Source organism: Lacerta agilis, chromosome 3 (genome assembly GCF_009819535.1).
Source record: "Lacerta agilis isolate rLacAgi1 chromosome 3, rLacAgi1.pri, whole genome shotgun sequence".
In the NCBI taxonomy this organism is placed as follows: Eukaryota; Metazoa; Chordata; class Lepidosauria; order Squamata; family Lacertidae; genus Lacerta; species Lacerta agilis.
This window is the reverse complement of record NC_046314.1, coordinates 4,700,266-4,725,115: the sequence shown is the minus strand read 5'-3', so window position 1 is coordinate 4,725,115 and position 24,850 is coordinate 4,700,266. Positions and strand designations below refer to the sequence as shown.

Sequence of the window (24,850 nt, the reverse complement as noted above, 5' to 3'; positions counted from 1 at the left end):
GATGAATTTAAGTTAAGCAAAATAGTTAAGATCGAATAGTTAGGTAAGTTTTATAGTAAATATGATTTGCTAAGATGTGTAGAAATTACTAAAGATGATAGACAAGGATCGCGGGAAGAGGAGATAGGAGGAAGTCTGTTACAATGTGAGGAATAAATATTAGGTATAAGATATATTCGTATGTTTTTGTCGGTTATAAATGTGTATGTATTTTTTATATGTGTTAAAAACTTTCAATAAATGTAATTTAAAAAAAGAAAAAGAAGATGGTTGTTCTGGTAGGTGGAAATAGATAGAACTTTAGAAGTTCCCCAACCAAGTGAGCAGCTGTTAGCAAGCGGGCCTAATTAAGAGCGCCCCTTTGCTATTTCCATTATTATTACTTCTCCCCACCCCATCTCCCACTTCCCAATGAGAGAAGAGATTTTTTTTTGGGGGGGGGGAGCGGCCTGTTAAACTAACTGGCACATATATCGAATCTGCTTAGCCTGGGCTGTTAAGTAAGTTTAATTAATTTACTAAGTTAATGTTCCAGTGCTAGCAAGAAAGCATCATTGCTATCAGCTGGGTAGCACGAATTGGAACCCTAAATGAGCTCATTTTTTCACAGTTGGAATTAGGGACCAGTTAGCCAGTTGTGTGGTTTTTCCAATTTCTGCGCTTGCCCTAAGGGAGTTGCGAGTTATTCATTCCCCGGGATTAAGTGTGAGTAAGAGAGGGAAAGGAGACAAGCGCTACCTGGGGTTTGCTGCCATTTTTTGACTCAAGCAGTGTCTGTTTGTCTTTAGTTGTCCGTTCTTCTGTTTGCTCCGTCCTGGAACTGAATGTGTACATACATTTTGATCGGCGGGCAGAATGGCATCCCTGAGAAACATTTCCTATGTGTATTTTTTGTTGAGAGGGTTTGTAGATAAAGGGGGGGTGGGGGAGGCAAAACAAATAAACAATAAAAGAATGGAAACAAAATTACAGAAATTTGCAAAGTTTGACAAATGGTGGCCTGCAGTTGCCACCAGCTAATGGCTTGCGATGATTAATAAGAGTAAAAATAATTGCATTTCATTAAGATTGATGACACCCCATTTAACCTCCCTTCTCGTTTCAGCCCTAAAGTGGAAAGAGATGAAGTTCTCATCTATAATAGCTCCTGTAACATTACCATGGAAACTGAGGCAGAGATGGAGTGTGAGGAACCTAATCAGCCAATTACCGCCAAGATTACTGAGATATGGAAAGAGCGGGGCCAGAACACTCAGGTATAATCAAATCTTTTTTATAGACTGATTCAAACAGCTTAAAATTAAATTTGTAATATTGTGTACATTTAAGAGGGGGGAAAAAAAAACAATTTAGGCCAGGCACAGGCAATATATAATTTTAACCGCCATCCAACTTTGAATAGTATTTCTAATGCACAGCAGTGGAAATGATGGTTAGTTATATGGTTTATCAAATATGAATGAGACCTGCCCTATTTCTTTTAATTGCCCTTTATAGCTTATTGTTATCTTTTTTATTTTTGCAAAGCCCTTTCTTATAAATGCAAGCACTCTTCCTAATTCGATACTTCTTCCTGTCTCTGTTGCTCGAATCGGAGATCCTGATCGCAGATTATTATGGGGCCTTTTCTGAGCCATTATGGAAACTTATCATTCTTTACGGGCCTGCTTACCAAGTTGAAACAGGCAGATGACAACGCTTCTCTTTATGGCTATGTGGGGTAGCTAGGCAGACTTTAAAAGAGTTCTGCCACATTTATTTATTGAGGGAAAATGACAGTTACAATTCTAGAACAGTCTGTTTTGGTAGTGCCCCACACTGAAACCCAAATCAATTTGAAAATCTCATCATTAAATAAATAAATAAGAAGTTGGTTTTGTGTCCCTGCATGATGACTTATCTCTCTCAGCTTCTCCTTCTTTGCCTTCCCTTGTTCTCCCTGAGATGTTAGCTGCCCAGACAGCTGATTTTGTACTACCTGTTACAGGTGGGTAGCCATGTTGGTCTGCCATAGTCAAAACAAAATAAAATAAAAAATTCTTTCCAGTAGCACCTTAGAGACCAACTAAGTTTGTTCCTGGTATGAGCTTTCGTGTGTATCTGAAGAAGTGTGCATGCACACGAAAGCTCAACCTGGTTGGTCTCTAAGGTGCTACTGGAAATTTTTATTTTATTTTATTTTGTTTGTACTACCTGGTTATCCTCCTCTTCTTTGGCAATCCCTCGTAGCTGAGTAAGATTGTCTTCCACGAATATGGTCTTAACTGTGTGTCCATATGGCTCTATTTTCCCTGTGTGGCAGTGTGAATGCTTTTTTTATTTTTTTTAAAAATTACCTTTGTGAGAATGAACTTACTAGATTTGGTGGTGTTCTTTAGGCAAATGTAATGTATCTCTCCTATCAAATAAATGAATAAATGAATAACATTTTACTTGGACCCCAGTTCCTTGCTCCCTTACATCTTTTTGCTAGTGTATAGACTGTGAAATACCACACTATTCCATATATAAGACGTGGTTTTTGGTTTTTTTTTACTGTAAAATAAGGTTGGGGGGGGCGTCTTATACACAGATAGTGCATATGCGCTTGGTTGCAGCTGCGAGCAGGAGCTTGTCAGCGGCGATTGGGTGGGTGATTGTTGGCTGCTGCTACTAGGGCTGCTTAGGATTGGCTGCTGGTGCGTCAATTTGGCGGTTGATTGGCGGTCGTGTCAAAGGCTGCTGTGGATTGGCTTCTGCTGCAGCAATTGTGTGTGCAATTGGCTGCTGCTGGCGGCGAGTGGGCAGATGCTTGTTTTCTCCCGTGACGTGCGTGATTGGCAGCGTTGGGTGAGTGATTTTCGGGGCATTCCCCTCCCCCCCCCAAAACCCTCAACAACTCTGGGCCACCATTTTCTTAATTTGGGGTTCCCAAAAGTAGGAGGCGTCTTACACACGGGGGTGTCTTATACACAGAAAAATACGATAGTATAGTGATATTTCTGGTTGGCATCTTGTGTACACGCTATATCTTTAAAGATATGTCCCTCAAAGAATACTGGGCACTAACGTTTAGCCCTCACAACTGGCAGTGCCCAAAATTCTTTTTTTGGAGGGGGGGAATGCACTTCGAATGTCCTTTAAAGGTCCCCCTGCCCCTCAGCCTAGGATTAACACCTGGTCAGTTTAAAATTACTCCAACTGACTTGTCCTCAGTGCAAATTAATAACCTGTTCTAATGTAGTGTATATTTATTTACCTTAAATAGCAGGTGGAGATAAGAAATAGCTTCTCCCATAAAAGCCTCCCTGTTTGTTTGCTTTTTTAAAATCATCTGTGGAGACCCTCTTCTGAGTTCCAGACCCATATTTGGTTGGGACAAGGGAGTTGGGCCTTTACTGCTGCTGTGCCTAAACTTTTGAATTCCCCACTAAAGGAGATTTGTCTTGAGTCTTCTTTGGTGGCCTTCGACAGCACCATTAAAACCTTCAGTGTGGTGTAGTGGTTAAGAGTGGTGGACTCATAATCTGGTGAACCGGGTTCGCTTCCCCGCTCTTCCACATGCAGCTGCTGGGTGACCTTGGGCTAGTCACACTTCTCTGAAGTCTCTCAGCCCCACTCACCTCACAGAGTGTTTGTTGTGGGGGAGAAGGAAAAGGAGAATGTTAGCCACTTTGAGACTCCTTCGGGTAGTGATAAAGCGGGATATCAAATCCAAACTCCTCCTCCTCCTATTCTTCTTCCTCTTCTTCTTCTTCTTCTTTTCTTCTTCTTCTTCTTCTTCTTCTCATTTAGGAAAACCTTTGGCCTGCTGCAGCTGGTTTTTAGTGCTGCTGCCTACCATTATTGTATGCTCCCACCTTTCCCCCTATTTGGCATTTATTATGTTTTATAATGCTCCCCCCCCAAAAAAAAACACACCTGCAGTTGCTTTTAAACTCATTGCTGGCTTTTATTGATTTTCTTTTATATGTCGCTGTTTTAATGGGAAGTATGCAAGTAAACCACAGAGCCCAGGGCTTGCTGATCAGAAGGTCGGCGGTTCGAATCCCCGCGACGGGGTGAGCGCCCGTTGCTCGGTCCCAGCTCCTGCCCCCCTAGCAGTTCGAAAGCACGTCAAAAGTGCAAGTAGATAAATAGGTACCACTCTGGCGGGAAGGTAAACGGCGTTTCCATGCACTGCTCTGGTTTCGCCAGGAGTGGCTTCGTCATACTGGCCACATGACCCGGAAGCTGTATGCCAGCTCCCTCGGCCAGTAAAGCGAGATGAGCGCCGCAACCCCAGAGTCGGACACGACTGGACCTAATGGTCAGGGGTCCCTTTACCTTTACCTTTATGCAAGTAAATAGTTGTGCTAGGGCAAGGATTAGTGCTAGCACAACAGGATCCCTCCTCCTTCTGCAAGACATGCCCTACAAAGTTATCAGGTCTGCTCTGGGGGGTTTGGGGGGGGGGAACCCAGGTCAGATTGAGAAGGGAAGAGGGGGGAATGTTCCATTATGCAAGAAGAAATCCTTGCACTAATGGAATGTTCCCCTTAGTGCCACATTGGATGCAGACAATTGTGTTACATGTCTACTATTTCTGTAAATTGCCTGGAACAATATGAAAAGGGTAGGGTATAACTATTTTAAATAAACACACAAGCAGAAGCAACTAAGCAATCTCTCTTCCCGGTAGTGATAGTTTCTTAAAGAGTCTTGTTTGGAAGAATGTTCAGATTCTCCCCATCATCATGGGCTGGTTCGTAGGTCATAGATAACAGAATTGTAGAGTTCGAAGTGACCCTGAGGATCATATAGTCTAACCCCCTGCAATGCAATTGTCCCATACGGGGATCGAACCTGCAACCTTGGCATTATCAGCACCACACTCTAACCAACTAAGCTATCCAGGAATTCACAACTTGTTGAATGCAGCATCAAATGCATGTGTGAATGAGCTGTCAAAGATTAATCACTGCATATAAAACTTTCCCTATTCTCTATTTCCAGGCCACCAATACTTTTCTGGGTTATCTTGCACCATCCACATGTCAAATAATTTGGAGACAATTTAGGAGTTCTATATTTTGCAGAGTTACCGGTATATTACCAACCCACATTGCACATCTACGCAATACTGTTAACTCCGTAACAGGAGAAACATAATTTCTGGATGGGCTCTTGGAGAGATTATTCCTAAATCATACCCCAGAACCTGGTTGACTTGCACCATGAGTTTCCTGATCATAAAATCTGCTTTAGTTTGAATGGCTGGTCCTTTCTGTTCATAGAAGAAAGCTTTCTTCTGTCCATAGTGCTGCCCAGTGACTAGGCCACTCAGGTGACAACTGCCTTGTGCGTATTTGTGGCTTAAGGAAACTTGTGTTTGCTAACTGAAACCCAAGTAGCATGTATGTGAGTATGTATGGGGGAAGGGGCAGGTCAGATAAAAGGTTTCCATTTTAGTTGACAGCCCCCTGCTAAGATTTATGACACCATGCGGTATATGCATGCTTCTTTGTAGAGGCTTAAATCATGTCATGCAAACTGGCCTTACCTTTCCACTGGAAATAATGGTACCAGTCATAGAAATGCATTAATGGCATCTTGTACATTGGGTTACAATAATGGTGCTATTAGCAAGAGGTGCAAAATGTCAGGGAAGTAATGGGACATAAACTTTCCCCTTGCACCCTGGACTCCAAGGATTTAATACACCTCTACATATATTGAGCATGAAGCTCTGTATTATCAATAGACACTTAACCTTGTTGGCTTAAAAGAAAATAATTAATTCAGTTGAAGTTTTGATCTCTACTTGGTGATTCTGGGATGCCAAAGTGTAAAACAAATGTTCTCCTGAAACTATTGCCTTGTCACCTTATTAAAAACAACAACAACCCTGAAAACTATTTTGTGCATGGAAAGTTTAGAGAGACATTGCTGTGAACGTTTTCATCTCTCCTCTTTCAAAATACTTAATTCATTTATGTGAGTGCTGGGAATGCTGAGTATTCTTCAGTGTTAAAGTACCTAGAGGGCAGGCTGTGGAGTACGGTTAGTGTACATGTTAAAGTGCGTGTGTAGTACTAAAAATAAGCACACATTATTGTAATATTAAAGAATAAGCACACCAGCATACTATATTATTAAAGCACAAATAGGAGGTGGTATCTGAAGAAGTGTGCATGCACACGAGAGCTCATACCAAAACACAGGTGGCGCTGTGGGTTAAACCACTGAGCCTAGGGCTTGCCGATCAGAAGGTCGGCGGTTCGAATCCCCGCTATGGGGTGAACTCCCGTTGCTCTGTTCCATTTCCTGCCAACCTAGCAGTTCAAAAGCACATCAAAGTGCAAGTAGATAAATAGGTTCTGCTCCGGCGGGAAGGTAAGAATCCAATGTCTTTGTTCGGACCAGGTTTCTCCATGGTTTTAAGTTTGGTGATTAGTTGCAATTCAGCCACTTCTCTTTCCAGTCTATTTCTGAAATTCCTTTGTATTAGGACAGCTACTTTGAGATCTTTTATAGAATGTCCTGGGAGATTGAAGTGTATTGGATTCTTATCTCATTATACATGACAAAGCTATCTTTAGCCATCTCACCCCTTGCCTTTCCCTGTAAGACCAACTGCAATCCTTAAGAGTCATCAACAGGTTTTCCACACCTATCAGCTGATCACCCATTCCCACCACCCTTCTGAGTAATACCCCTCCCCACTCCTTCACTATATTTAAGGGTCTGGTGACTTTCGTTTCAGTGTATCTGAAGAAGTGTGCATGCACACGAAAGCTCATACCAAGAACAAACTTACTTGGTCTCTAAGGTGCTACTGGAAGGAATTTTTTAATTTTATTTTGTTTTGACTATGGCAGACCAACACGGCTACCTACCTGTAACTGTATTTTAAATTTTGTTTGCTGCATTTTTAGTTGTTTTTTTTTTAAATAAGCTGCTTGAGGCATGTGTGAAAACTTAGTCAGCTGCACCCCAAATATTCAATCTTTTATGGATGAATTTTGAGAGCCAGTAGAGTGAAGAAGAGAATACAGTGCTTCAGTTTAGTAAAATGGAATTTAGGAATACGGTCAGGAAAGTATGCAGAACAGATAATTACAAAAAGAGAGAGCCAGGTTTTGGAAAAGACACCCATTTCCTGAGCATTCATTGCTTGGTCTTTTCCCGTTATCTGCATGCAGACTCTTGTGACGCACTCTTATCGGAATCAATTTAACATTGATTTTGGCTTCGGGACATACCTTCCCAGATCTGATGGTTTCCAAAAGCCAGCTCTTTTCCTTCTCCCCCTAAGTGTTCCTAAAAATATTTTCCTGCCTCCAAGTTTAGAAAGTGACCTTCCCTTAGGGCAGGAAGGGACAAATTAGTAACTTGCATTTTTAGGCATATGCCCTAATGAGTGAAATAGGGATTTTCACAACATTGTCTGCATTAAGATGCACACACTTCGCTTGCAGACATAGCTTTGTGTTTGTGCATCTTAATGTGAAGGAGATGGGTTGTCCCATTCTGTCTGCTCCTGTGTCACATGTAGAAGAAGAAGAAGAAGAAGAAGAAGAAGAAGAAGGAGGGGAGTTTGGATTTGATATCCCGCTTTTCACTACCCGAAGGAGTCTCAAAGCGGCTCACATTCTCCTTTCCCTTCCTCCCCCACAACAAACACTCAGTGAGGTGAGTGGGGCTGAGAGACTTCAGAGAAGTGTGACTAGCCCAAGGTCACCCAGCAGCTGCATGTGGAGGAGCGGAGACGCGAACCCGGTTCCCTAGATTACGAGTCTACCGCTCTTAACCACTACACCAAACTGGCTCTCCACCAAACTGGCTGTGAATCATGTGAATCTCTCTTCCAAATTGTTTCTCTCCTTCTACATTTATTTATTCTAATACATTTATACCCTATCTTCACATCATGTCTCAAACAGCTTTCCAAAAAACGTAAGTACGCAGCATACAAAATTTAAAATGTAGGGTGTTTTTTTTATATATATATATATCAGAAAATAGAATATCATTCATGGTGCAAAGCCCCCCTGAAATAAAACTACCTTAACATGTCATGTTAAATTTCCTCTAATAGGAGGGAGTTCCATAGACAGGACCACTCATAGTGCTTTGCCAGATGATCTCAGTGATTGACTTGAGACATATGTGGTGGGGCAGTCCTTAAGTTATACTAGGCCTAAATTTAGTAATGTACGGAAGTGAGAGCTGGACCATAAAGAAGGCTGATCGCCGAAGAATTGATGCTTTTGAATTATGATGCTGGAGGAGACTCTTGAGAGTCCCATGGACTGCAAGAAGATCAAACCTATCCATTCTCAAAGAAATCAACCCTGAGTGCTCACTGGAAGGACAGATCCTGAAGCTGAGGCTCCAGTACTTTGGCCACCTCATGAGAAGAGAAGACTCTCTAGAAAAGACCCTGGTGTTGGGAAAGATGGAGGGCACAAGGAGAAGGGGACGACAGAGGATGAGATGGTTGGACAGTGTACTCGAAGCTACTAACATGAGTTTGGCCATACTGCGGGAGGCAGTGGAAGACAGGCGTGCCTGGCGTGCTCTGGTCCATGGGGTCACGAGGAGTCAGACACGACTGAATGACTTAACAACAACAACAAAGGCCTAAATTGTTCCGGGCTTTGCACACTGGTACAGGCAGGCATTGTTGTGGCCCATGCCACTGGGAGCTGCCTGGTTGCTGTTGACCCATGACAGGGCCTATTTAGTGGTGGTTCCCCATTTGTGGAATACTCCCCTCCCCCAGCGAGGTGCTTCTGTCTCTATCATGATTGACTTTTAGGAGGAATTGGAAAGTATTCCTGTTTACCCAGGCATCTGATGGCTGAAGGACACCATTTCTGGAAGCTCTAAAACCACTGGATGAGAAAGTGCTTTTATACGTTTTAAATGCGACAGTTTTTAGAATGATTATTATTATTATTATTAATTTTGTGGATGTGTTTGCTGCCCTGGGATCCTTTGGGAGGAAAGGCTGAATATAAAATAAATAAACAGCACTTGATGGACTATGCCGAAATGGCTAAAATGACCAGAACAATCAGAAATTGGGAAGAGACCAAAATTTTAATAAAGAATGGGGAAAATTTATAACTTAAAGACCATTGTAAACGGTTAAAATCATTAGTAGGATTGGAATATCACTTGTAGTTTAATGGTGAATTTTGGGTATAATGGAAAGGTAAAATATTTGGATCATCATAAAAGAGGCAGGAGGAAATGATTAATAATAATTGGACTCACAAAGGGGAGGATGGAGGTCCAGGGAATTCCTTGGAATCTTGTTTTTATGATCTAAGTTAGATAAACGACTGTAAAATTTTAATCTGAAAAACCAAATAAAGATTTTTTATTATAAAATAAACAGCACCAGAACCTTGATCCTTAAATCTGGCCCTCCAGCAGACAGGAAGTCACTGGAGGTCTTTAAACACCAGTGTCATGTGCTGATAGTGGTCTCTTTCCATCAGCAGCCTAACTGCAGGATTCTGCACTATCTACTGCATGTCACAGTAATTCATTCCTGCAGTTTTTACGCAGAGGTTGGATGGGCACCTGACATGGATGCTTTAGTTGAGATCCCTGCATTGCACTAGATTGGGGTTGGACTAGATGACCCTCAGGGGTCCTTCCAACTCCACAGTTCTATGATCCAGGATATATTCACCCCACCTTTTGACTGAAAAGTCCTCCAAAATTATGCAGAAAACGAGATTGCATCATTAGGAATTCTGCTGCTTTTTTTCAAGCCAGAAACATGGAGGGGAGGAACCAGATGATGGCTTTGAGAGACCTGTGAAGGGTTTGTCCCAGTCACACACAGGCTGACTAAAGAAGCTCTGCTGTCTTATCTACAGAGACACACACTGCTCTTTTTGAGGAGTGGGGCCAGAATTATATTAAAGCCTTGATCTAATATGTCTTAGCATGTGCATAACTTTACGACTGCAGGTTAAAAAGAGAATTTCATTAGGAACAAGGCTTTAGCCCCTTCTCCGCAAGCTTGTTTATAGTGCTGGAAATATACACTGACAAGTGTGACCTGCAACAAAATGTTGCCATGCTCCTGTCAGTGTGTTCATCAACCGTGCCACCTCTCAGGATATTCCTTTCCCACCCACAACAGACAGGTTGTGACCATTGAGCACCTTTTCCTACTTCTTCGATTCCTAGTGTTCCCTTGAGCGTGCTGACACCTCCCTCTTGTGTCTTGCTTGCTCCGTTTTGGAGCCAGGGCCGGCCCAAGACATTTTGGCACCTGAGATGAAAAACAAAACGGCCCTCTCTTCCTGCCAGGGAAGAAGGGGTGAGTGAAGATCTACATCAGGATCAAGGGGGGAAATGAAGATCTACACCAACAAAGTGTGTTCTCCTTCATGGAGAGCACGTGTCGCGGTGGGGGCCAGCAAGTCACCCCTCCAGAGTTGGGCGGAAGAATACAGATGGCCACGGCTACGATTGGGTCCTTGGTGTTGTTGGGGAGATTTTTATGTTGCAATGTGTTGATGGACAGCCCAGTGGGTTTAAAATGCTTGGCACGCCATGCAATATTCCTCTTTGCTGCATGCAACGGATCACCCGCCCTTTCACCCCTCTCGTTTATTAGGCCTCTGCGTTGACCTTGCTGTGCCTGTCATGGGGTTGTCTGCTTTTGGGGCAGGGGCCTGGTAGGAATTTTTCCAGTTGGCTGATTGGCTGGTGCCTTCTGGTTTTCGCCTAATGCGTAACAATTAGTCACAACTTGTAAGGTTGGCGGTTAGGCATTGGTTATTACGTTGGTTGGTGGAGGGGAAGTGGTTGGCTGTGCCTGCCCCTCCGATGCTGCTGCAGCGCGGGGAATTCCGTTAAAGGAATCCAGGGGCTCGCCATGCTTTTGTCCGTATCCCCTGGTCGGGGGCCTGGGCCACGCAACAGCTCCTGGGAGCATCTGGGGAGAGTCGTTGGGTCTGACCCCCGGCTCCTATTCTCTCCCCAAAGTGTTTTCCCTTTACTGACGGTCATCAGTTCTGTCCCCAGTGGGACAGATTGTTGTTGTTGTTCAGTCGTTCAGTCGTGTCCGACTCTTCGTGACCCCATGGACCAGAGCACGCCAGGCACGCCTATCCTTCACTGCCTCTCGCAGTTTGGCCAAACTCATGTTAGTAGCTTCGAGAACACTGTCCAACCATCTCATCCTCTGTCGTCCCCTTCTCCTTGTGCCCTCCATCTTTCCCAACATCAGGGTCTTTTCTAGGGAGTCTTCTCTTCTCATGAGGTGGCCAAAGTACTGGAGCCTCAACTTCAGGATCTGTCCTTCTAGTGAGCACTCAGGGCTGATTTCTTTGAGAATGGATAGGTTTGATCTTCTTGCAGTCCATGGGACTCTCAAGAGTCTCCTCCAGCACCATAATTCAAAAGCATCAATTATACGGCGATCAGCCTTCTTTATGGTCCAGCTCTCACTTCCGTACATTACTACTGGGAAAACCATAGCTTTAACTATACGGACCTTTGTCGGCAAGGTGATGTCTTTGCTTTTTAAGATGCTGTCTAGGTTTGTCATTGCTTTTCTCCCAAGAAGCAGGCGTCTTCTAATTTCGGGACAGATAGTCTAAACCAATGCCTATGCAACCAGTCACATATTATGTATTTTAATAAAGTTGTGGCCAAAATTATGCCAAAAACCAAAACCTAAATGGCTGTCTACGGTGTGAGTTATTCTGAGGGGTGATTGGGGACCTCGACGCGCAACCAGGGTGGGAGGAGATTAGCAGCTCTTGTTCAGCAAGAGGCCACTGTAGAGGCGGCATGTGGCAGCAGCGGTGGCCGAGGCATTCCTTGGAAGCCAGATCTGCAGCTCCCCCCCTCTGAGGCAGTCACCCCTCCTTGCCTCATGGGTGGGCTGGCCCTGTATGTAGGTGCCGTACAGTCACTATTTGCCAGCTCCATCTACCATGGTGAAGTTAATACGGAGAACCACGTGCGCTGCCTTGAGCATCTAACTCCACTATTGGGATATGTGGTGGTGGTGATCATGCACGAATGAATTCATTTGTGTAAGACAGAACCTCTTAGTATTCCTTTTGGAATCCACTGCATGTGCAGCTTAGCCTGTAATTAACCTGGGGAGTCTGCTTCTGTAAATAATGCAGTTCAACCTTTTTACAAACGAAGATGCTGGTGGCTTATTAGCTCGTGGCTAAATGCTACTCTGAATACAGGGGCTGGCGAAGCCCAGAGGAATAACCTGTCCACTTATACCTCTGATATCTAATGAAATGTCAGCCACCGAGACACTGATGGGGTAAACATGCTGACGGGGTAAACATCTCAATACGAGATGCTGGTGTTCTCTCTGGGCTTATGGGAGGTTTTGACCAAGCTTGGGTGTCTTTGAACCTATTATGCTTAGTGAGCCTGCAGATTATTATTCCAGATCACTAGACCAGACCTAATCATCATGCAAGCATGCTGTTTTAACAATGTTTCCCTTGTACAGATTTTCCTTACTCCCCCGGCACCATAGGTGGTATGAATACATCTTTTAGGGCAGATGCCATGTATGTGAAGCCAAAGGCAGGGAAACCGAGCTGGTGGAGCATTGGATCTGTGACAATCCAGTCTCTTGAGAGATTACCATTATGGAACACACAGGCTGATAACTCTAACCATTTCCAGTTCATGGTGTTGCACTGAATGTACTTATGCCTAACAGAGCAACTCTAATTTTTGAAAGCGGGCATAACTTACATAAGAAGGCTGATCGCCGAAGAATTGATGCTTTTGAATTATGGTGCTGGAGGAGACTCTTGAGAGTCCCATGGACTGCAAGAAGATCAAACCTATCCATTCTTAAAGAAATCAGCCCTGAGTGCTCACTAGAAGGACAGATCCTGAAGTTGAGGCTCCAGTACTTTGGCCACCTCATGAGAAGAGAAGACTCCCTAGAAAAGACCCTGATGTTGGGAAAGATGGAGGGCACAAGGAGAAGGGGGCGACAGAGGATGAGATGGTTGGACAGTGTTCTCGAAGCTACTAACATGAGTTTGGCCAAACTGGGGGAGGCAGTGGAGGATAGGGGTGCCTGGCGTGCTCTGGTCCATGGGGTCACGAAGAGTCAGACACGACTGAACGACTGAACAACAACAAATAACTGACCCCTATTCCAGGAGGCGTTTGTCTTACACCACACTTTTTGTGAGCTATGTTGGCCATGGCTGCAAGTCTCTCTTTGTCTTGTTGCATGTTAAGATCCCAAGACCTCCCCCAATAAATAAAGACACTCCTTCTTTGGAGGTCTTTAAGCGGAGGCTTGACAGCCACCTGTCAGGAATGCTTTGATGGTGTTTCCTGCTTGGCAGGGGGTTGGACTGGATGGCCCTTGTGGTCTCTTCCAACTCTAGGATTCTATGAATTGACACAGAATTTAGTTTAAGGTTATTGGCATAATTTTGGCCGCTACTTTATTGATTACAGATCGTGAGTGGTTTGCGTAGGCATTGGTTCCCGACTAGCTGCACCTGACCTTGGCAGGACAGCACTGACGCCTGGACACCGGCAGAGGTCAGTAAGGGTAAACACCCTGGGGAGCATTGATCTAGGCTCAGACTCAAGCTCACCCCAAATGCTCCCAGGGGCTCTGGCGTGGCCCTAACCCCTGGAAGGGGATCAGACAAAAGCAAGGCGAGCCCCTGGATTCCTTTAACGGAATACCCTAGCATTGGAGGGGCAGGTGTGACAACCTCCCCTCCCCTCCACATTGAACCAGTGCCTAACTGCCAAACCTTACAAAGTTGTGACGATTTGCTACGCGGCAGGCGAAACCCAAGTGGCACCAGCCAATCAGCCAAATGGGAAAATTCCTACCGGGCCCCTGTCCCAAAACCAGACAACCCATGAAAGCATAGCAAGGCATAATGGACACTAAATATAGGGAGGGTGGGCGGTGATCCGGTGCACAAGGCAAAAAGAGGAAGCTCAATGCAACGTGCAGCAGTAGATATAGGTCTCTCGGTTAATGCATGAAACGATCCCATTGGTCAGAATTACCCCAGCCACCGAGGGACCACCAATCGGGTTGTTGTGGCTATCCAATCGCTCCCACCCACAACAGCAGTGAGGTCGATCTTGTTGATCTCACCGCAACGCGTGCTCTCTGGGAGGAGGACACGATTTCTGCTTTTCCCATGCCCCCAGAATCGCCCTCCTTTGAGGCTTAACACCTGGCTGAGCTGGGGTTAAGGGTCTTATGCTGTTGTTTCTCTGGCTCAATGGGGAAAGCCCAAGATCGACTGAATCCAAACGCTCTCTCATCTCAGCAGATCTTTGGTTCGATTTGTGTGGTTGGTTTGCTCTCCCCACAAAAAGAGGAAAAGGCATTAAATATTTAATTAAACAACCACTGGTATGACTGAACTTCACTGGTGGCTGTGCAGCTGTGGAAAGAACTGAACTTCAGCGGTGGTTGTGGCCAGAGTATTGGTGCACCCTTTTTCAATGGGAAACTGGATTCTTCCTGCTTCCAGATATTTTAGTCCACCTGCCGCGGGTCTGATTACTCTGAATGAAACTTTACCCATCTTTGCACTGTGAGCTGCTTGAAGTCTATCTGTTGAAGGGGAAAGTTTTTTTTTAAAAAAATGTATTTATTAGTTTTTCCCCAAACATCAACAAAACACATAAAATAAACCAATACAACAACTACAAACACACCACAAATACAGAAACAATAACTATACAAACTACAAAATACAAAAATACAAAAATGAAAAACAAAAAAATATTTGTTAAAGACTGCTTCTTTCCTTAACATTGTTACTTGCCTTCCTCATGTCTGCCCTTCCTGGGTTCATTGTCCTTCATCTTTAGTAATTTCTTTACATTGTACCAACCATATTTTCCAAAAAATCTTATCCATTTCTTGAATTATTTTCTTAATTCATTATTTCACATTTCATTAACACTTAACAAAATTCTAAATCTACAGTCTAACATTTCTTCCAAGTTCTTTCTAAATTTCAATCTTACTATATTTTTACAAATACACTTTATATTTCTTCCATTCTTCTCCCACTGCGTCGTCCCTCTGGTCACAATGTTTCCCGGTCATCTCAGCAAGTTCCATATAGTCCATCATTTTCATCTGCCATTCTTGAATCGTTGGTAGTTCCTCTTTCTTCCATGACGGGGAAAGTTTTAAATAAAAATGGGGAGCAGTGCAGAAGCAGAAAAAGAAAGCAAACCATGCTCAGTACCACATTCTCTAAATAAGAAAGACATGGGGGGGGGTGTATGGGTGCATCTAGTGTCACTTTCAGTTCTTTTTTTTTTAAGGTAAAGGGACCCCTGACAATTAGGTCCAGTCACAGACGACTCTGGGGTTGCGGCACTCATCTCGCTCTATAAGCCGTGGGAGCCAGCATACAGCTTCCGGGTCATGTGGCCAGCATGACTAAGCCACCTCTGGCGAACCAGAGCAGCGCACGGAAACGCCGTTTACCTTCCCGCTGGAGTGGTACCTATTTATCTACTTGCACTTTGACGTGCTTTCAAACTGCAAGGGGGGCAGGAGTTGGGACCGAACAACGGGAGCTCACCCCATCGCTGGGATTCGAACTGCCGACCTTCTGATCGGCAAGCCCTAGGCTCTGTGGTTTAACCCACAGCGCCACCTGCGTCCCTACCCACTTTCGATTCTGAAAATCTTAAAACAAACCTAAAGAATGATGTTCATCCTGCTTATGCTTCTTATTTAGTCCAATAAATATCTATTAAATGTGGGAATAGGAGGCCTCGGGTAACGGAAAAAAGTTTGTATTCTCTCTTTTTGCTCCGCCTACACATGCCACCCCTCCAAAGGACCACTGCTTCACCGTGTCTCGTAAGATCAGTCAGTCCAGGCAGTAGCTCTGCTGACATCTCTTTCTGTGCACACATTTACTCTTGACTGTTTATTGCTAGGCCTGTTACAGATGGCGACACATGGCAGTCATTGTCCCGTGCCCTGGGCTTCTTTGATAAACTATGGCAAACTTCTGTGTCCTTTTTGTAAGCCCTGCCCCCATTGTAAGCAATTCAGAATCCATTTTTGTTCCTCCCTTTTCAGGAGTGACATCCTTCAGGGATGGCGCCTCCTTTAAATCACTCTGGCTACTTGGTGATAATAATGTAATTCTTAATAATAATAATAATAATAATTGTACTCCGCCCATCTGGCTGGGTTTCCCCAGCCACTCTGGGCGGCTTCCAACAAAGATTAAAAATGCATTAAAATGTCACACATTAAAAACTTCCCTAAACAGGGCTGCCTTCAGATGTCTTCTAAATGTCAGGTAGTTGTCTATCTCTTTGACATCTGAAGGGATGGCGTTCCACAGGGTGCCACTACCGAGAAGGCCCTCTGCCTGGTTCCCTGTAGCTTTGCTTCTCACAGTGAGGGAACCGCCAGAAGGCCCTCGTAGCTGGACCTCAGTGTCGGGGCAGAACGATGCATGGAAAAAGATGAGTCATTACAAAGTTTATTATCTGACACCCCGTTCCCCAGCAGTACTTCTGAAGCTGGAAGCAGTCGACCCTCTGGTCTTCATACTTGCACTGATGCTTGCCAGTGATATTTTGTAGGCTTCTCTGAACCTATGCTACTTCGTATTGCCTCATTCTTCTCAATATCTGGACATCCATCTTTCAAAATTATATTAAATGACCTCCCACCCCAGGAGAACAGTTAAGTCCTGTGTGATCAGTGTGCAGCAGCAGCAGCAGCAACAACAACTGAAAGTCCAAGTTTAAGTGCAGATGTTATCTTTACGAACAAATGTGCCTTCTGCAAGGTTGTTAAGCTGCGAAGAGAGAGCCAACATGGCCGCCACTGTTACCACAGGCAATGCGAAGAGATAAATGGTTGACCCTGGCCCGTGTCAGGTTAGGATTGATGCCACTATCAGCTCTAGTGCCTTTCCAATGATTTTTTTTCCAAAAAAACAAACCTCTGATAGAGTGTGTTATCTAGTTACTGCCATGAGGGCAATAGCCTGGGGTAGGGGAAGGGGGGAAGAGAGGGGGTGGGGAGAAAGGTCATTCTGAGAGGACAATCTTTGTCAGATTAAATGAGAAAAGGGACCTTGCTTTTAAAAAGGAAGTCGGGGAATAAATAAATAAATAAATAATGAACGTAGCTCTGAGTTGTAAGGGAAGGATAAGCAAAATTGCCAGCGCTTCCTCTCTGTCTCACCAGGTTAGGCTTGGGGCAGATACGGGGGTTCTGGTTGTAGCAGTCATATGAGAGAGAGATTTTTGAATAACGCTGCATGTGCTTTCAGTCCTGTAACTTTGAAAAGGTTTTAGCTCAGTAGGCTCAGAATCAGAATGAATTTTCTTGACCTTCTTGCAAGGGGAGATAGGAAACAGAAGGAAAGTTAGGATTCAAGTTGTTGTATTTTAACCATTTTTTTTTTAAAAAAAATGTATGCTGCCCAGAGACCTTTGGTTATGGAGCAGCATGGAAAGACCTTAATACATAAATTAATGAACAAATAATGACAACTCTGAAGTGAATTAAAGCTGTGTCAAGCAGATTTAACATAAAACTCCCTCTGTCCCCGTGATATGGAAAGCTTTAGCCATTGTTTTTCTGCTGACAATCATTGGGAATTTGGACATAAAGTTCAGGCAGGCATGTCAGCAAAGGTTGCCATATGCTAAGTCTTGGGCAAAAATGGGGAACTGTGTACTAGGTGCTGATAGCTGTATTATTCCTTTTTAATTTGCTGCCATCAGATAATTGATAAGACATCATGGATTGATGTACATAAACTCTTATTATTATTATTATTATTATTATTATTATTATTATTATTATTATTTGCATTTATCCAGCACCTTAGATGTTCCAAGTATACAGGGGGAGGGTCACCTGGTGCCACCCACCTCTGGCCTCGCAGGTATTGCCTGACCATTGCAACCAAAATATCACTTAATGGAAACCTAAAAGGACAATAGAGAGGGAGCCATATGAGTTCCCCCGACAAAGTCACCTGCTGCTGTTTTAATATTGCCAGCTGCTCTTACTGCTAGGCAAATATTTCTAGTTGACTTCTGGGTGGTGTGGTGCTGGAGCTGCTAGCCCTGATTAGTTAAATTTCAAATGTCAGTGCTCATTAGTGGTGATTTTAGCCAAAGAGCGTGTAGAATCTTAAGTTCCTCAAACGGAACCGAGCACCGCATTTTTCGCTCCATAAGACGCACCTGAACATAAGATGCACCTAGTTTTTAGAGGAGGAAAGGGGGAAAGCCCTTTTTTTTTTTTTTTTTGAAGATCAGCTCAAAGTGGTGCAGCTTTTTTTGCAAAGGGAAAAGCTCTGCTTTTTTGAGGATCAGCTCAAAGTGGTGCAGCTTTTTTTGCAAAGGGAAAAGCCCTGCTTTTTTGAGGATCAGCTCAAAGTGGTGCAGCTTTTTTTGCAAAGGGAAAACCCCTGCTTTTTTGAGGATCAGCTCAAAGTGGTGCAGCTTTTTTTTCAAAGAGGAAAAGCCCCGTTTTTATGGGGTTCAACTCACAGTTCTGCAGCTTCTAGTCCTACAGCCATTTCTACAGTTTCCAGACAGATAATCTAATGAGCCAGTCACATGTCGCTGGGGAAACAAACAGCCTCCCTCTGCATTCAACAAGGGAGGCCTGGGCAAGGGGGCCGTGCTGGAAAGGGAGCCTTATCTCTCTCCCGATCACTTGCTGAACAGCTGTTCAGCAACTTCAACACCCCCTTCTCTCTTTGTAAAAAAAAGAGCACGATCTGCTTTTGGCCCCTAGGCAATTCGCCTCCAGGGACCATGCATTCGCTCCGTAAGATGCACAGACATTTCCCCTTACTTTTCAGGAGGGAAAAAGTGCGTCTTATGGAGCAAAAATATGGTAAATGGAGAGCACCTGTTTTTATGACTTTATCTCGGCCCTCCTCTCCTTCCCTTACCCTCCTCCTCTGACATGGGATAAACCCATTTCCAGTTATATATCAGGTAGTAGGTTGATCACATAACCATGCTCTATTTCCTTTTCTTGGGCTGGTCTAGTTTGTAGGATTTGTTTGAAGGCGGCTTTATTTGATTATTACTGCCAGTATTTCTATCCTGCTGCTCCATTTAGAACAACCAAAGTGGCTTGCAGCAAATAAAATAGAATTGACAAAAGATCAAATAAACCAATAAAAACACCAGTGCAGCAGTACTAAAACATGCACGGGCATCGCTGTTTAATACAGGGATTAAAAGCAGCCGGTTAATGCAGTTGCTCGAACACAACAAATCACACATTAAAACCCAGCTGAAAATGGCTGCTTACCCAGTCTTGGGGGTGGGCGGTGATGGCGGCACCAGGCCCCCTCCCTTTGCAGGAAAAAGGCCTCTCTGTTTTGTGGCCGGCCTTTAGGGATTTCCCATGGCAGGATGCAAAGCCTATCCACCAATCAGGAGGCAGCTATTTAGGCTGGTGTCGCTGGTGTTTGGGGCCACAGTTGGCTGAAGAGCACCCCTCCTGCCCTCCCACTATGCTGTGCTTTGTGTTAATAAAATTTCCTTCAGGGCAATATAATGCCTGCTGTGTTTAATTGTATGATATCCCTTTCCTTCCTTGCGTCACCCAGTTCATCTCAAAATGGTTCATTCTGGTTGCTGTATCTGGAGCCGGAAAGGAATTTGCCTGCAAACAGTTTAGCCCCGTTTGGAGGTTTTGCCTTCCTTTGCCACAACTTTTGGTGGATATGGCGCTGGGTGGAATCCTTAGCCAGGGGCGTAGCAAGGGGGGGCGAGGGGGGCGGTTTGCCCCGGGTTCCATAATGGAGGGGGTGACAAATTATCAAGGAACATTTTTTTTTCCGGGGAAAAAAATGTTTTTGAATTTTTTTTTTGAAAATGCATGCTCCGAAGGTCTTATCTTACTATACTAGGGATTATATAGCTATATATGAAATTTCATGCATATCAGTTAATATCTTGACCCTCCTCCACCAAAATAGCTGTTCACTTGGCTGTTTTCCTGTGTCATGAAGGCTGGAATTTCAGTTCAGAGAACACTTACTGTTCCCAACCCTAACCCTGTGGAAAGCCATCTAATTAGACTTCAATTTGATTTTGAGATGTTTTTAGGAGGTAATTTAATTATTGTTTGATTTTATACCAATGTTATGTATCTGATGTTAGCCACCCGGAGCCCGACTTCGGCCGGGGAGGGCGGGATATAAATAAAAGTTTTTATTATTATTACTTGTTATTATTCGTTTGTAAGAAAATATGAAATAACGTAAAACATTTTTTGCGGGGGGGGGCGGACGGAATCAATGGGGGGTTGACAAGAAATTTTCCGCACCGGGTACCACCTGACCTTCCCATGTTTTGGGGGGGGGCGACAAAAAATTCTTGTCCCCGGGTACCAATTTACCTTGCTACGCCCCTGTCCTTAGCTGACTGCTGGGGTTGAGTGAAGTGGCTTAAGGAGCTGGGTATGTTTAGCCTGGAGAAGAGAAGGTTAAGGGGTGATATGATAGCCATGTTCAAATATATAAAAGGGTGTCATATAGAGGAGGGTGAAAGGTTGTTTTCTACTGCTCCAGAGAAGCGGACACGGGGCAATGGATTCAAACTACAAGAAAGAAGATTCCACCTAAACATCAGGAAGAACTTCCTGACAGTGAGAGCTGTTCGGCAGTGGAATTTGCTACCAAGGAGTGTGGTGGAGTCTCCTTCTTTGGAGGTCTTTAAGCAGAGGCTTGACAGCCATCTGTCAGGAATGCTTTGATGGTGTTTCCTGCTTGGCAGGGGGTTGGACTGGATGGCCCTTGTGGTCTCTTCCAACTCTATGATTCTATGTTGGTGCAACGCCCCTATCCCCCAAAGGTGTGATTGCAGGGTACTCCGCTAGAGGAGTCCAGTGGGAAGACTCTGTCCAGAAGCCAGGTATGGGCAGATGGGTCATAGAGCTTCCCCGTGATTGGGTCTGCAATTAAAAAGTTAGCAACAGTCATTAAAAATTGTAGGAAGGAGTTGCCAAATAGAAGGCATGTTTCTTATTCGCTTTCTGCATATTGACAGAGCAGAAAGCAGGTCCTCTGGCGCTGATCTGAAGGCTAAGTAATTGCTATGGCAGTGGGTGGCTTCTTGGCTTCTGAGGTAACCTAGTCCTAATCCGTTTTAAAGTTCAGTACCAGGCCTTTAAATTGAGTCTGGGAAGAAATAGGTAACCAGTGCAGGTGGAGCAAGGTATATGGACACGTTTCCTGAGCATCAAAAATATTCTCCACATAACATACACAATAAAATAAGACACAAAGCTGAAAGCAACCATAACAAAGAACTCAGTAAACCCACCAATCTTTCAAACCAACCCTGTAGTAGATAAAATCCAGCAATAAAATCCAACATAGGTGGACACAAATTAAAAGCCCGGCAACCAATCCAACAAAATTGAGCCCAGCTACAGAAGCGGGGGGGGGGGGGGATAAGGCCAAATTGCCATTATCCTCCAGAGACTAAGTTAAATCAATAATGTTAAAAGACATGTAGAGGTGTTAAAAGACTTGGCGGGGGGGGGGGGACTTTCTGCATGGTGCTGAAAACTAGGTGCACTTTGCACCAATTAAAAGTTTCTAGCCTGTTTTCAAAAGCAGCCCCACAGCACTGAAGTAAATCACCCTGGAGCTAGAAATCTTCAGCACCATCTTTTCCAGAGAAGGCCCAGCAGGTGAAACAGCTGAAGGCTGGCGAAAAGGATCCCTACCACTAGGAAGGTAGCATCCAAGGAAGGTACCCACAAACTTCCTCCTCCAGGCAGCATTCATTCAGTACAATGGGCTGCACATCCTGCCCCAACCCTGAGGAACTGTGCTTCCATCTTAGCTAGATTTTGCCCCCTGCCCCTGCAATCCGCTCCTGGAGGAACACCAGACACAGATTTCAGAACTCCCATTGCCTTCCTAGGATCAGATGGTGGAAGTGAGAAGTAAAGCTCTTCGTTGCCAGCATTTCAACCCAACCTCTAAATGACATTTCCCAGCAGTTTCATGTAGATGCTCAAAGGCATGAAATGGAAATGCCTTTTAGCAATCCAGCTGCCTGCTGGGACTGATCTTCCAGGAATGTGAGGAAGTACTGAAGAATTTGTTGTTGTTGTTCAGTCGTTCAGTCATGTCCGACTCTTCGTGACCCCATGGACCAGAGCACGCCAGGCACGCCTATCCCTCACTGCCCCTTGCAGTCTGGCCAAACTCATGTCAGTAGCTTCGAGAACACTGTCCAACCATCTCATCCTCTGTTGTCCCCTTCTCCTTGTGCCCTCCATCTTTCCCAACATCAGGGTCTTTTCTAGGGAGTCTTCTCTTCTCATGAGGTGACCAAAGTACTGGAGCCTCAACTTCAGGATCTGTCCTTCTAGTGAGCACTCAGGGCTGATTTCTTTAAGAATGGATAGGTTTGATCTTCTTGCAGTCCATGGGACTCTCAAGAGTCTCCTCCAGCACCATAATTCAAAGGCATCAATTCTTCGGCGATCAGCCTTCTTTATGGTCCAGCTCTCACTTCCGTACATTACTACTGGGAAAACCATAGCTTTAACTATACGGACCTTTGTCGGCAAGGTGATGTCTTTGCTTTTTAAGATGCTGTCTAGGTTTGTCATTGCTTTTCTCCCAAGAAGCAGGCGTCTTCTAATTTTGTGACTGCTGTCACCATCTGCAGTGATCGTGGAACCCAAGAAAGTGAAATCTCTCACTGCCTCCATTTCTTCCCCTTCTATTTGCCAGGAGGTGATGGGACCAGTGGCCATGATCTTAGTTTTTTTGATGTTGATTTTTTTTTATGTTGAAGAATAGTGCCCAATAATGCCATCTCTTAAGGCAACAGAAATTATACTATAGTTGGTGGTATCGAAAGTCACTGAAAGATGAACTGCAAGTTCACACTCTCCTTGTCTAAATCCTGGCATGGGTCATCCACCAGGGAAATTAGGGCAGTTTCAGATCCAAGACTGTCTGGAGATCTTAAATGAATTGCCCTGCCAGAATATACTAGGTCCAATATTTCTGATGCTGGTGGTGTGAGGTTGCTGGAAGAGAGGAAGGAGGAGGAGGACACACCCTCCATTTGCTCTCATAGCTGCTCCGACTATTTATTCTCCTTGTCAGGAGCAGGGAAGGGAGGAGTCAGACTGTGTGTTGGCACAGAAGGTGCTATGGATGCCATAGGGGGTATTGTGAAGGCATGCGGTTTGGAAGTTGCGAAGGCAGGTCATCTCATCCAACCCCTGCCATGCTTCTACTCAGCTTGGTCTTGGGTTTTCCACACACTGTGAGCCAGGCACCAACAAATGCTTGTACCAGCACCACTTTCATATGTTTCTAAAGGTGGCTTATATAAGCTCTGAACTGTGGTGCATATGCTAAATTGTTACTGCTTTGATTTAAAAGGACCTTGGGGTGTTGTTGTGTGTGTGTTTTTTGCAACATGAAAGTGGGGAAATGGTTTAATTTTGGTTTACTGTGGCATGCTTAAGCCAAAATACAAGAAAACCCCAGTTAAAAGGCATAGTTCCACTCCCACAGTAAACTCTAAATGTGTTGGACGTAGGAGTTATATTCTGCCATTTCTTTTCACAAGACAATGAGTCTGAAGCTATCAGGTGCTACTGTCAAAATAAGAATGACATCGAAATGAGTTCATATGTTCCCTTCTAAACAAGTAAAACCCCACAAGATAAATATAGCACTCTGGACACTTTTCTTGAAGTGGTGGGGCAGTCTCGGTTAGAGTCGGTCCAGCCTGAAGTAGCCCCTTATGTACTGCAAAATGAGGGGGGAAAGAAGACACAGATTCGCATACAAATTTCATATGCGAATTTATATGTCTGGATGGAAATTTAGAAATAATTGCTATGATTTAAATAAAAATATAGAGGACTCTGTAAAGTAGGATACATGGACACCCTAGTGCTGGCTGTTTTTATAAAAAGGCCTTTTGCTCACAGCTTTCCCCCTTAAATTTAATTTTTGCTGCTTTACTTTGTTCAAAAATGAAACCCTTCTGACAAGAGAAATCCTGCAAAGCGTTTCATTTCCCTTTTTAGTTTTGGGCAACTGCTGTGCTTGATCTGAATACTGCAGAGTTTATGCAGCTTGCACTATCAGATGGAGGTGACTTTATTTCCTGCATTTATTCTTCCGGACTGGACAGCATTATGCAATTATGCCTGCTTTTAAAACTGCGTATTTTACACGGGGTGATTCTGTAACCAGGCCATGATGCATTATGGCAGTGATAATGTATACAGATAAGCCAAAAGAAACATGTTGCTGCTGTGCTAGGACTGAAACAGGATATTCCACTGGAAATGGAATGCTTAGTGCTTGCAAATTAGGCACTCCCCCCCCACTTTTTTGCGTTGATGGGGGGGGGGGGAAGAGAGAGCCCTTGACAGCCAAGTCTCATATCTAAATAGAGAAGAGGAAGTGCAAAGTCTAATGCTGTCGTGCGTGTTGCTGCTGCTCTGCTGAAATGGCTCAGTTTGCACATCATGGTTAGCCATGTTTTCCTGAGATGTGCATGAGCTGGAAGGATCTGCCATGAACCATCCACCTCAGATGGAAACTATGTACCGGTACTGGGCTATGATTTCAGCCGGCAAATACCTTGTGGTAGAAAATTGCATTGTTTAGCTATACTGTGTGTGAAGAAGCACTTTCTTTTGCGCGGTCAGGCGAAGTCCCCTCGTACCCCGGGGCAGCCCCTGAGGGAAATAAAGACTCATGACAACGTTCTATGGGATTAAATTGGCCACAACTTTATTAATATTTCAGATGTAGGAAGACCTTGGCTCAGGCATTGGGCATTTATCCTT

The 24,850-nt window shown here is 44.2% G+C and overlaps 1 protein-coding gene across 1 annotated transcript in view; it reads left to right on the top strand.

Annotated features, from left to right (window-relative positions):
* The first annotated feature begins 968 nt into the window (after nt 1-968).
* The window catches only part of LOC117044532 (fibrocystin-like), a 61,185-nt gene continuing 37,303 nt past the window's right edge, over nt 969-24,850 (top strand). Inside the window, exon 1 of the mRNA XM_033145351.1 lies at nt 969-1,256. Within this exon, the coding sequence (XP_033001242.1) occupies nt 1,229-1,256 (28 nt within the window). The 5' untranslated portion in view covers nt 969-1,228. The remainder of the gene's footprint in view (nt 1,257-24,850) is intronic.